The sequence below is a fragment of the Cinclus cinclus genome, chromosome 4, assembly GCF_963662255.1.
Source record: "Cinclus cinclus chromosome 4, bCinCin1.1, whole genome shotgun sequence".
Taxonomy (NCBI): Eukaryota; Metazoa; Chordata; class Aves; order Passeriformes; family Cinclidae; genus Cinclus; species Cinclus cinclus.
This window is the reverse complement of record NC_085049.1, coordinates 38645678-38659420: the sequence shown is the minus strand read 5'-3', so window position 1 is coordinate 38659420 and position 13743 is coordinate 38645678. Positions and strand designations below refer to the sequence as shown.

Here is a 13743-nt window from a genome sequence, read left to right as displayed (position 1 = left end):
TATACTCAATGCCACATATAAATATTCATAAATATATACATAAAGTGGCAATTTAGAAAAATCAAAAAAGGGAAAAGAAATTAAAATAAACTTTGTTTTCATATTAAGGTTACAATCATTTGAGTTTTGCACATCTGCATTCATATAAGGCATTAAATGCTGTATAATACATAGTGCAACAAAACACAAAAGCACTGTTCACATTCAAATGTAGTAAGAAAGAGCATCAAGCCAAACAACTCATGCATATAAATATGCAAGATAGACGGGAAGATGAAAACTTACTTATGCATCTTCCTGTATTAACTTACTGCATTTCCAGTAGGAAAGGGTTTCTAGATCTCCGTGCATCTTTAAAAATGGCACATTTCCTGCCCACACTAAGCAAATTATTTGCTTCAGGCAGAAAAACCTTGTGTCTTGGTGAACCACTAATGCAGGAGTCAGTGCAGAACACTGGAGCTGGAATGCCCAAAAAGATAAACCTGCACACTGTGAAGCCGCTCTGGAGGAATGCTTGTCAAAGAAAAAAAAGTGGGAAAAGCCTCATATTTGAAATATCAAAGTTTCACTCCTAATTAAGGACATATTCCAGTGTTTGCCTCTTTGTCCACTCCATATTTTTGCAGTGTTTAAAAGTTTTGACCTAGGCAGAAGAGAGTGTGACACAAGATTTTTCTATAAGAAATAGGCTATATTTATAATTTCATGCTGAACATTGAAGCTTTCCATTATCAAGAAGCAGAAATGAGTGTCTAAAGTCCCTTCTTCCTTAACTACACAAGGACATCAGTTAACATGACTGGCTATGTACAGGAATCCTTATGTACTGGCTCAGTACTTTTTATGCAGAAAGACACTTTTGGGAAGGTTTCCATGCAGCTTGTTTTGAATTATATTACAGTCTTGATCCTTGTTTACTTCTCCTTTAAGCTTCATACATGTATTTGTATAACATTTCACGGGTAGGCTTTTGTACCACTAGCTGTTTCTGCTCTGTGTTCAGCACATACATATTTGTCTGGCACTGTTATTCAGCGCTATGTTTTCAAACCTCCCTGCAACATGATAAACTAAGAACAGAAACGGAACAAACAAAGCAAATAAATGATGCTTTTAGAAAGTGCTTACTTTCAGGCTGGCATATCCATTATCTATGTTGGTGCCTGATAATTGTAACTTAATTTTCAAGTGTTTTTTCATATTTAAATTACTTTCTTATAACATTCTGGACTTGGTGGAACTACTGCTATATAACTATGCACCACCCACAATGCTTGGAATGAGCAGAAGTGGCTAGCAAAGACAAAAATACTACCAGGTGACCAAGAACATGATGATGGCATGGCACGTGATGGCAACAACATATTCAGCATAACATCAAAAAACCTTCCAATAGAACTTTTTCCCTGAGTGGAATCAGCAGGCATTGCTGATGTGCTTACAAAGAAATGGAACTGCAATATGAACATAAGGAACTTTAACAGCCTTACTGATTCCCAGGATATATGTGCGACATCAAAATCCATATAAAACTAATATATGGCAGGAAAAGAGAGATTTACAAGTAGCAATCTCTTAACAGTGGTATAAATAGATTACATGAGACATCAAACTGAATCTGCACTTTCTGATTATGCAAATATTTTTGCTTTATAAAAGGAGATGTTATTTAAATGCAGCCATCTAATTATACTAATTGGAAATATAAGAAATAGGTCATCTTCAGTGCATAGCACACAGATGGAGTGTGAGCAGGGCATTATCTTGGCCCTAGTACAACCATCAGTCAAGTAGAGTGAATTGAAAGGAGGGAAACATTCATAATCTACATATGAATGTACTGGCATTATTTAGGAGTTTATAAAATAATTTAGTATTGCTCTATTAAAGGAACATGCAAAGATTCTAGCTGTAACATCTCTTGGCTGGAGGCAGTTCAGCATTTCAGCAGTTGGTCTGCCATGATTCTGACTATGACACAGAATTGGTACAGTGTGCCTCACCTGGACCTGTCTCAAACACATCCTCTGAACTCCTAAAACCAGACAGGCCCTCAGCACCAACCCGGACTTTATATGCTGTTCCTGGTGTTAAACCCTTTAAGACAAAGAAGCTTCGAGAACCATTTACAATTTCCTTTTTCCAATCTTCTTTGCCTACAAAAATTTTAGGAAAACAACATATTGGAATTTTAGTTTTCTCTGTATTACTGAAAGTTTTTAGACAAAATACTACTGACAGTTACTTGACTAAACTATGGATCATCTGAGAAAAATAACTGTTCTCTCAAAAATAACAAAATTATATAAAATTATGAGTAATAAATTGCATGCAACATATTGAAGAATACTTTGTACAGTAATTATGAAACTATTTTAAACATTTGTTCCATTGTACTAAAGAAATATAAATTTAATTTATCTTTAAAATGCTTATTGAACTTGTAATTATGAGATACATTAAAATAGATTTTAGTCATTTAATTAAACGACACTTTGCAGTTTCAGTCAATATTTATTTTGGTCTAGAAGTTCTGCTTCAAAATTTGAATCTCTCTCATATCTTTTTTCTATGACAATCTCAGGTATTTCTTTGGCCAATATCCAGAAAAATAGATTTCTTTTCCAATTTTCAGATTAGTCACCTTTAGTCATAACTTTAGAAAGATGTGGTATTTGAAAAGAAGTATATTGCTTTTATTAGCTAACTTTTGTTTTAATTATTACCAGTATTATCAAAGATTTAAACCTGGTTTTAGGCAATAAGGGTACATAAATTGATTTATGTATTATTTTAAGGTTTAATTAAACAAAGTAAATCTTACTTAATCTTTTTTTCTTTCCTGAATTGGGCATAATTTAGCAAAATCCTTATATCTTATTTTAATGCAAGTAATCATATTTTTACACATCTAATCACTTAATGATAAACAACTTCATGCAAACTGTTTTTAGAAGTTCATGTTCAAAAGAATTTTAAAAATAATACAAAGGAACAAAGGTTCATATTCAATCTATTCATCAAAAACCCTCTAAACATTGAAGTTTATTAAAATGAAAATGATTTGATCTTCCTGATCAAATTAAAAAATTATTTAAGACATTTAAGAACTATCATGAACACTGGGTCAATTTAAGACCCCATTTACTACAAAAAATCTTCAAAAATGCATCTCAAATCTTTAGCAGAATTTAATGAAATGACTTCTTACTGCCTGCTACACCATATTCAACATAAAAGTTCGCATGATCTGGTCCCTCATACTCCCAACTGATATTGGCATAGGTCTCAGCAGCAGCTGTTGTAACATTTCTGATCCTTGGATAAAGTGGTTGAACTGAATACACAACAGAAAAACAAAGCAGAATACACAGTTGTGACTTCATACTTAAAAAAAAAAGAAAAGAAGTTACTATGTTAATTTAGACCATACAGAGGGAAAGTATATCACATTTTTTTATTGGTTCCATTACTGGAAATTAGTGACTAAAGTACTGTATTTTGAAATTTAATCCCAGGCTGTTACTATACTAAGAAATTATAAATTAAAATATATGTACTTTACTGAGCATGCTCTGTACCACAAAAACTGCCAAAGACTTAAAAAGCACCTAACTGCCAAAATTCTGAAAAACATTATTTCTATTCATCAGGAAGTAAAATGCAGACAGCTGGAAAGTGAGAACATTGTCAGGGTAATGGGAAATGGCAGGACAGAAGGGAGGTATGAAGGTGGTACACTCCTCCCCTTATGGCATGTGGCACTGGATGGACTGCAAATGCCCCAAGTGCAAGCCTGCATAGGATTTTGGCTCTATTGCATTGATAGTGATAAAAAGGAAGACAATACCCTTATAGAATGTTGGACGGACAGTATGCATGACTGGGGAAGTTGCAAAAAGGATTTCAGAATATCCTTCACCATCAGAGATAGTAGGAAAGAAAAAATAAAGAGTAAAACACTTTGCATCAAAAAGTAGAAATTAACTAATACAGTAAAACCTTCCCTGTTAAATAAATAACACATGCACATTTTAAGATCATGCAGGATTCAATTAGTTTTACTTGTTAAAATATGAAACAGCTAAGTGATACACATGTATTTGAAAACAAACTGAAGTATGTATGGTCTGGAAGCTTTGCTTTCACAGAACAACCCCCAGATCAGCTTTTGTTAATACTATGCATTCATGGCCCCTTTAGACACTGGAAAACTAGATATCAGATACTGGGAAGCAAATATCAAAATACCCTGGTGTGAAGGACACGAATCACTGGAATGCAAGGAGCTGCCCATTGTAAGGTACTGTGTCTTACTGCTGCCATTCGGGTCAGACAACAGCACTTTTCACAGATACACAAAATGCCCACATCTCTGAAGAGCTTCTCTCTTCAGCATTCTGAAATTAGCCACTTCTGTGCTCATACCTTAGTTCTTTGCTCATACCTTAGCTCCAGCCATGCTTGTTACAAACTGACATACAGCTCAGTGTCTCTGCTTGCCTAAGACTAATGAAAAAATAGATTTTAATAGCTCTAATACTGCAATAGAGCAGATACAAAGAGGATGTTCCTAAAAGGTATGAAATTAGTTTTAACTGAAAATGCCTCAGTTTGGCATTGACTTTTCTATCCTGCTAAAAATATTTCTATTAGGAGCATTAAAAAGGTTTCCCAAAGGACCATGAAACATCAGAGGTAAAAATCTAGTCTCAGTAAAGACAAGTGACAGAATTCCAATGGTTTTATCTACAAAAGAAAATAAAATGAGCAAAATCCTGTTATCAAGGCAAGAGGGGCTGCAGAGAATTTATCTATCCACTTAAATTATTTTCTTCTTCTAACAGGCTGGTTTTGACCATATGGCCAACTGGAAAAAGTTCAGTTACATGCACAGAGAAAATGGCTTATTTGGGCCCCTAGAACAGATAAAATAATACACATACCACGTCTAGAAAACTACAGTTTCTGACTATTTTTAAAAGACCTAAATTGGGCAAATTCCATTAGTTCTTCTGATAATGCATTCTGATTATTACAATGTTTTACAAAATAAATTTTTTTATCCCCATATTTGCATCAAATATTTCTTCTTAACTCTGTTCCAGTAGTACTCATTCAACAATTCAATCTGTACTGCTCCCCTATCTGATGTTTTTGTAGCTAAGTTGTGCTTTCTTGTAATTTCTTTTAATTTTAATGTAATTTCTTTCACCAACCAAAATAATAAGGAATATATTACTTAAAGAATAAAGATTAGATTTATTTCTTGTTAAAACCACCTGAACAAAATAACTGAGAAAGCACTAGATTAAAAAAATAAATAAATGAAAATAAAAGCCGTCTAGGTCTCTAAGTCAAAAAAACCTTCCTAAGAAATACCAAAGCCAGAGCTGTCCATGGGAAATCTAGCATGTAACCATATACACTATGGTAATGAAAGAGGATTAGAGTCTGTTTCTCTGTGCCACTTGGAGGTAGCAAGAGGAAAGAAAAGCAGTCTCTAAATTTAGGAGGGTACAGAGTCTGAGATTGCAGAGAGGATGTATAAACTTCCTTCCTGATTTACACATAGGAACAGGTGTTTGTTTCACCACCTCAGCATTTCTGCTGTGCCAAGAAAACAAGTGGTTTGCATTTGAAATATGACTTCATTTTGTTTCATGAAATTGTGTTTTCTCAAAGCCATATTGTCCTGGATTTTGGTCTTCCATGGAAGATGTCTAATTAGCAGCCCAACTGTATGACTGGTATTTGTCACTATATTAAAGACAGAAAAAACTGTTAGCAATAATCTGTTTTGTACTCCTGCAAGAAGATGCTACAGAACCACCCTTAACTTCTCCCTTATGCCTGAGCACTTGGGGATGAAGGAAGCTCTCTCATCTTCTGTGAAAGACTCCAGATGATGGAGACCTTCTGAATTAGTAAGCAAATTCAGTAATCACTCCATCTTATCTTGTGGGGTATTTTTCCATCTCCAATTTCCAGTTTCTTTGTTCATTAAAGAGTTGCCTGCTAGATTAAAATAGCTGGTACAAGTCTTTCTGTTCATATGATTGCATGTAACAATCAAGTTTGCTCTGAAAGTTACTCTATTTTCCTTGATATCTTTGTTTGTAAATCCTCTCAAGTGACTGATTTATGCTTATATTTATCGGATATATTCATATCTGATTCCTATCAATAGCTGCTTGTACAGATTTACCCACCTGCAGTATTTGGTCAGATTTAAATTCTGTGTATTTTAACCATTGAATACAGTGCACCATGAAATTTGTTCAGTAGCATATTTCTTTACAAAATTATTATTTTTGCACTTCTCCTCTATTTGCACTACTGCTTCATTTGCCATCAAGCCTGCCAAGTTTTACTTAAATCTGTTAAATGTGCCTTATTTGCAACATAACTGCACACAGAAGAACGGATCCTGAGGTGATGTAAATCTGGAGGTGAATGAGTTATGACATTTAAAGATTGTAGCGAACCCTCCCAGACTCTGTCTTCTCAATCACCACACCTCTGATTATAATTAGCCTCTCATTTCTTCAGTATGTTTCCAAGCACTGTTCACAAATGGAAAAGGTGCAATTGTCAGCTGCAGAAGCACCCAGAATATGCAAGAGCCACTTGGGAAAAATGGGGGGAAGAGGGGTGGGTGGAAAACACTGTCCTGGAGAACAAAGCACTGTTCTCTCTCAACTGAAACCATGCCCCACGCTGAGCAGCAGTGCTGGAAAAAGCATCACTCTATAAACCATGGGAACAGACTGTTAATAAGTTATAGGTTTTATACAAACCCACTCTTCTTTACCTACCTCTGGCAACTTAAGCTTTTTCATTCCTGCCTCAATACAATGCAAAATTTAGCTGGCACTTCTGAGTATGTTTCATTCCTGTAGTATCCTATAAAAGCATTTGCTAATTGTTGAGAAAGAGGCCTAGGCGCGAAGTAAAATTTTCCCTTCTTTTCAAATTAATTCCAGTGCTTTTTTACTGGAGATTTTGGGTAGAGTCTTATTTATTTTTTCAGTCTTTCAGGAACACAGTTCCCACAAATAACAGTTATAGCTGGACTGCAGAATCAATAGAATTTAATAAGACAAGACATGAGATTGGAAGGTATTTTAACAATGAAATAGGTACTCTTTCTCAAGATTTACTCCAGAAGAACAATAAATTACATAATCCCCAAAGTGAAAAAGCTTTAGAAATTTTCATGGAATTCATATGATATTTAGGAAAAAATGTTGGGTGAGTGCCAAGCACAAATTTGAAGACTAGTGTCAAATGGGAAAAAAAACCCACAAAACAACATATCATAGACAATTAAGTTAAGATACATATATAAAGAAAAAAGTTAATTTAAAGCAAAAAACCCACACTAGCACAAGAAAAAATGAAAGACGAAGGTAATAGATTCTGCCAGAACCTGTCAGATGCAGGAAAGTTGTTTATTTTCCTTTGCCTTTTTTAACATTCATAGTATGAAATTCAAGCTTTAGTGTAACAGTAGGAGTGAATTCCATTTCTGGCAGTGAGAAATGGGCAGTAGTCACTTCTGGGATTATTTAGGCCAATTGCAAGAGCATTTCCAAAGTGTAAGAAATACAGAAGCCAAAAAAGAAATGCAAAAAATTATGTCACTGATGAACATTTGGCATGATATCTACAAAGCAAAAGATATTTGCAGGATTTTTTTGCACAGTAATAATAATAATTTTCTCTAGTCTAGCATGCAAAGCATCAGCATTGTTTCCAGTGAACTTAAAACAGGACAAAGCAGTGGTTCTGCATAGTAGGCTGTACTGAAAGAATCACACAAATACATAATGGAGAAGTCCAGAGGGGGAGAGTGGCTGAAGGAGTGGTACAGAAATACTACACTTGACTGTGAAAGCAGATTGAAATTGTTAGCAAAAGACATGGAGACATTATGTGAAATGATTCAAGAGGGAGGGAAAACAGATGGTGGGCAGAGAAAATTATTTAAAGAACTGCATTTTGTACAGAACAAAAACCTGAGATGATCTTCTACAAAGAGATCAGAGATACACACTCAGTTGAGACTGATTTCTAGCCTACAATGAGAAGTTACATACTTGTGATTCAGCCAAAACCCCCAAAAGAATAGTTTCAAACCCTGAGGACAAACTACTTATTTTTCTCCCCTGTAACAAAAGGGGTGAAGTACTGTGACTATTTGTCACTAGTACTTGAGATGTGAAGTTCACATGAAGAAGACAGACCAGATTGAGTTCCAGTGGAGGAACTAGCTACAGGAGGCACTAGCTACAATTAAAGGTTACTGTGATCTCACAAACTTACTTTAATTGCATTTCAAGACTACCAGTTAACTGTGTCTGTATGCATGCAGATTACAAGACCTTGATTTCAAATATAAGTGTTAACTAAATCAAAAATAAATAAAAAAATGAAATGAGGAGGCTTATGAAATGAGGCTGACATGCCATGCCATGTCTCCCTGTACTTCAGCTTGCAACAAACATGCACTCCTATGACTCTTTATTTTAACCAGCAACTTTCAGTTCTACTACTGGTCAAACCAGAATTCTCTTTCTTCCTCTATTAAAAGCTTCTAATGGAAAAGGACAGAAAATACTTGACTTCTGTGATACCTGAGTCACTTTCCAGCTGCTACTATAATTATTCTATATGTAACTGGCTTATTCCCTTGTTTTTCTTACACCTCTGTTACCTCATGCCTGCAGTTAGATGCTAATACATAAATGGCATACTTAATACCTAACATGACATATAAGTTTTCAGACACATATAGAATATAGGTGAAAAAAATTTCTATTTGTAGTACCATTAATTTGATCAATTTTAAGTAATTCATAACATCACAGTATTAGAAAGGAAAAATGTCAGTGCAACTCAAATAGGAATATTAATTATAATAGAATAGCTTTTTCATCTAGTAAACAACATTTAATTATTTACTCATGTAGGCTTGTGACAGTAAAGATATTGAATCTATTAAGATCCTTAGATTTACCACAGCAATATATTTCTTTGCACTTCAATTTATAGTTTTACTCTGAGAAGTGAAATATGTCCCAAGTGGCACAGCTCACTAAGGTTTAAATTATTTTAATTCCTCCAGGACCATGTGTCTAATGTATGTGCCTGGCCAAGCTGCAGGTCTTCACAGGCAGCTATCCAATAGAAAACACCAAATACAGAAATTTCAGTTCAGCAGGTTAGGGTGGCTGAATCTGAATCCTACTGTCTGCTTAAATTCCAGGATCAGTGTGTTCAAATTGAAAAAAAAAAAAAAAAGAAAAAAAGATAATTATATTTTCTTGGTAAGTTGTGCCTTTCAAAATTAAAAACCTGATATGTTTCTGATAGACCAAAAAAAGACCAGGAATATCTAAATTTGTTCTGGTTTTGGGTCTAAATTAATAAGAACTGTATAGACATGAAAGCCCTCCTGCACTTAATAGAGAAAGGAAAGTTCACTGCTGGGTACATCTACTTTTTGAGTGGGCTGAGTACTTTTATCTTCAAAATCCACCCACTCATGAGACCAACTAATTTGGTGCTTGATCTTTATAATACGATCCTCCTTTTCCTTCGTCATGGTCCCTGATCAGTAGCAAAGCAGTAAACATGGTAATGTAGTAACCACTGAGAACATTCATCTCAGACCTGCAGCAACTCAGATGTCCTAACAGATGTCATGGCTTTAGTTCCATGCTGTTCGCAGGTCCAAAGTCTTCTTTGCAATTGCAAGAGCTATATGTGCAGGAATATGTGAAAACTTTGAAACCATAAACATCATGGAACCAAGCAAAGACATCTGCTTAGTTTTCAGAGAATCTGAGATGACAGCTCTGAAATGTGAGCTGCTCCAGCTGATCTTACAAATAAGATGCTTTCTGGTAGCCACATACAGCTATAATTAGACCTCAGTTTCACACAGAGAATCCATTTTTCCTTGCATGAGTTCTTAGAGTCAGCTATAAATAATGAGAACTTAATTTACATTTCTGCTATGCATGTCCAGGACTAAAGCCAGTTTGATTGTTCCAATCTGTGCTGACTTCTCGACTACAACTAGACTAAAATAGTAGAAAGTCATCAAAATAACTCCACAACTTCACACACTTACCAGAATGATAAGAATACATCTGGTATCATAATACACTTATATATACATATAAAAATGTCTACTATATATTCCCAAATGTAGGCATACATATATTTATATATTGTCTGATTTATACCAGACTGAGTGAATGAATTTCTTTCTTATAGCTGCTATCATTCACAACACCTGATAATCGAGTGAAAAGAAATTATATGTAAAACAATTTATGATGTCTCTTCCAAGTTTATGAAAAATGGTGGCTACTTCATATACAAATTTTGACTTGTGATGTTTATGGTCTGAGAATCTGAAGCACAGGCGTTCATTAGTGTTAATGACTCTCTGTTGTTTAATTACACCTCTGTATAGACAGACGGACATTCTTGAGTTTGAGCTACCTCGGGACAACCTTTGCTTCTGACAATTAAGGTGTTAAAATTCATTAAGAATGTGTGCAAAACTGCATTATAAAGAACTAAATATTACCAAATTCACAAGTAAGAATGATACAAGGCTCTACTCACTGAAATATCCTCAAGTACACACTCAAAAGATCTGAGAACCTAAAACAGTGGGAAGAAATTTGCCTGTATATTCAATCTGATACTCAAGCTGAGAAGCAGACAGAGGGTACTGTCAGTCATCTGTCTCATATGCACAGTTGGCTTGCAAATAAAGTAAATATGTTTAAGTGGGTAGCAGTAATCCACAATGAGAACAAGACTGCAGACAGTTTTTAGAACAAAAAATACACATGGCACAAGTGCTAAACAAATCTCCTTTGCAAAAGTGCTGTTTTTTCTACTCCAGCAAATCAGTGCTAGTCCACCTGGATCCTGAATATTTATGACAGTGACCTACATCTGTTCAATGTTCAAAAATAATTAGACTTTGCTGAAGTAAAGCTAATGAATTCCCCTGGAACTCTGTGGCAAAATAAACAGATGAAAGATATTAAAAAGCATTCTGTGTTCGTTAAAAAAAACCCCAACAAACCCAAACAAAAAACCCCCACAACTCTTTTCTTCCAGCACTGATTATGCTTTGTACAAAAATGTGTAATCCAAGGTTTTCTGTCCTTACCACTGCAATTTCCCCATTTGCAACACTGCAAAATCCACACATTAATAAATCATGCAGTTTCATTTTACCTTTGCCTGCACCTACAGCAGGATGGAGAATACCAGCTTTAATGGAGGAAAACAAGAATAGGAACACTATATAATTAGATACAACACCAAAAGAAACATACATATATAATTTCACTACAAAAAGCATGCAGACTAGATAAAATGTATTAATTTAAATAAATTAGAAACAATCCACTTATGCTGACAGACTACTACAAGACAAAATTAATGTACATGCATTTTGTACATACAAAAATTTTATTGCTCATGCTTGTTAGGGTTCAAGATTTAAAATAAATGCAGTTCACATGCAAACTTAATACCCTGTCTGAGAAATTGCATTGAACAGCAACTCATCTATGGCAATTCCAATAAACCATCATTTTACTGAGCATAAAAATACGTGAAAACATGGTACCAGAATGGTCTTATTAATATTAAGATGATCAAAATTATTTTTAAAAAGTTCCAAATTTCCTGTTGGCTTTAAATTATTCTTATTTTGTTAAGCATCCATATCTAATTAGAAAATAACTTTAACAAAGCTCTAGAATGGCTGCAAATATAAAAGCCAATGGTGACAGGATTTAACAGTATACTTGGTGGTTTTAAACACTATACAGTTACTTGGGGCCATAGATGACAAATCTATTTGAAGAGTTTTAAAATGTTTTGCCAATTCTGTGAAAGCAGTTTAGATTTTACAGAAGCTGTCGCATACTACAAGAAATAAAAAAGAAATAAGTTCCTCCAATCACAAACCTTCATCATTCCAGTATTATTCTCTGTGACCAAAGCTGGTCAATGATGCAGAATAGGTGAATAGACAAAGACCGCTAAAAATGTAAAGTTACATGAAACTTGAAGCCCAGAATGGCCAACTTCTGTCTTAGAGCTTGTGAGTTGATATTAAAAGAAGAGGCTTTATACCTCTTTGGGGGTTCCCACTACAGCAGAAAACCTTTACAGGCCTTTTCTTTAAAAGATACAAATGCTTAATACAATCTGTAGTGGTCTTTAAACTCAATGGACTTTCCTTATACGTATCCATCTTACCTTCATCCATAATTGTTACTGCTTCCTCAGTTATCTGACTTCCTGATCCAACTGAAGTTTGTGCGTTAAAGTAAAACTTGTACCGGGTGCTGTAATTTAAATTTTTTAGTATCAAGCTGCTCTCGTTGGCAGGAATTCTTATCTCTACCAAGGGACCCAATTCATGTGTATTGTTGACTGTTGTTACAAAAAAAAAAAAAAAAAAAAAAGAAAAACAAAAATTAGGAAACTTGCATACGCTGTCATTGTGTTTAAAAAGGGGGTTTTTATTAGTATTTTTTTTTGCTTGTCTGCTGCATCTAACTTTGAAAATAAAGTCACCTTTGTGTAAAGGTGCCAAAATCCAACTGAGAGATAGGAAACACCAGCAAGTTTTGTAAAATCAAGTTTTCTTCTCATAAATCTCAGAATCCAAGGCAAATGAATTCAATTCAAATAATCTGAATTTATGCAGAATCAAAAGTCCTGATCATTGAAAATTCTGAAACTTTAAGTTCAGTATGCTTAGGAAAAGAAAACGTTGAAGCTACTTGTGTCTAATGCCAATGAGCAGCGGAATTTGGTAGGTGGAAGAAAGTAAATTTCTTTAACTGTTCCATTCTCTTTCCTTTCCAGCGTCACTGCTGAGAAATTTCTGGGCTAAGTAAGCAGCTGGGATCCAAAAGAAGTGATTTAATAGCTCTAAGCTGAGTAAATGGCACAATTATCATTTTTTCTTTTCAAGTTTCTAATATCATGAAAATTGGAAGAGAAGACAGCAATATAATTGGACATACTTTGATTTACTTCTAATGACATTATCTCTGCATTTAGAATGTAGAAATTGTAAATAGTAGTATCTTGCATCTAACTTGGATGTTACTCCAAATAATTCCTTGTGTCCTCACTTATATGTAGGACCTTACATCCATTTTTCTGTGAATTATGGTTTGAAGTAATGAAAGTAATAAAAATGTTAACCTTGTACTACATCAAGGAAAGTCTTCCAAGTACAGTAATCTGTATTATCAAGATACATTTATACATACAGTCTTTTTCAAACTTGACATTTACAATTCAATCATATCTTTTGTACATTTTAAATTTAACATAATTTTTTCCTCATAAATGGATTAATACTTGGTAGACACATTGCCTAAGTTAGAGTTGTATCACAGAATCAAAGAATGGTTTGGGTTGTAAAGGACTCGAAAGATCAAAAGTCCAACCCCCAATATATATTCATATTTAACTTACTTGGCTGAAACTTCAGTGTGTATGATGTCAAAACACCATTTGGATGGGTGGGTGAACCCCACTCCAGAGTCAGAGAGTCCAATGTTGGGTTAGTAATCTTCAGAAAGGAGGGTGAGCTAGGAACTTTTAAAAATAACACAGAGTAAATACAAAGAAGATTAGCTTAAAAAAGGTCATGAATTATTAATTATTAAGAAT

General features: G+C 34.4%; 1 protein-coding gene across 33 annotated transcripts in view; it reads right to left on the bottom strand.

Annotated features, from left to right (window-relative positions):
* Positions 1–13743, bottom strand: part of NRCAM (neuronal cell adhesion molecule) — a 63269-nt gene that overhangs the window by 14474 nt on the left and 35052 nt on the right. For 9 of the 33 annotated variants that reach the window (XM_062491132.1, XM_062491124.1, XM_062491130.1 and 6 more), the window contains 2 exons: positions 13546–13668; positions 12310–12486 (listed from right to left, as the gene is read on the bottom strand). The exons of 1 other annotated variant lie outside the window; for it this stretch is intronic. In XM_062491132.1, the coding sequence (XP_062347116.1) occupies positions 12310–12486; positions 13546–13668 (300 nt within the window). Of the gene's footprint in view, positions 1–2006; positions 2160–3214; positions 3341–11274; positions 11311–12285; positions 12487–13545; positions 13669–13743 lie in introns of all 33 variants that reach the window. 23 more of the 33 variants (XM_062491125.1, XM_062491131.1, XM_062491129.1 and 20 more) reach the window with 12 other exon arrangements.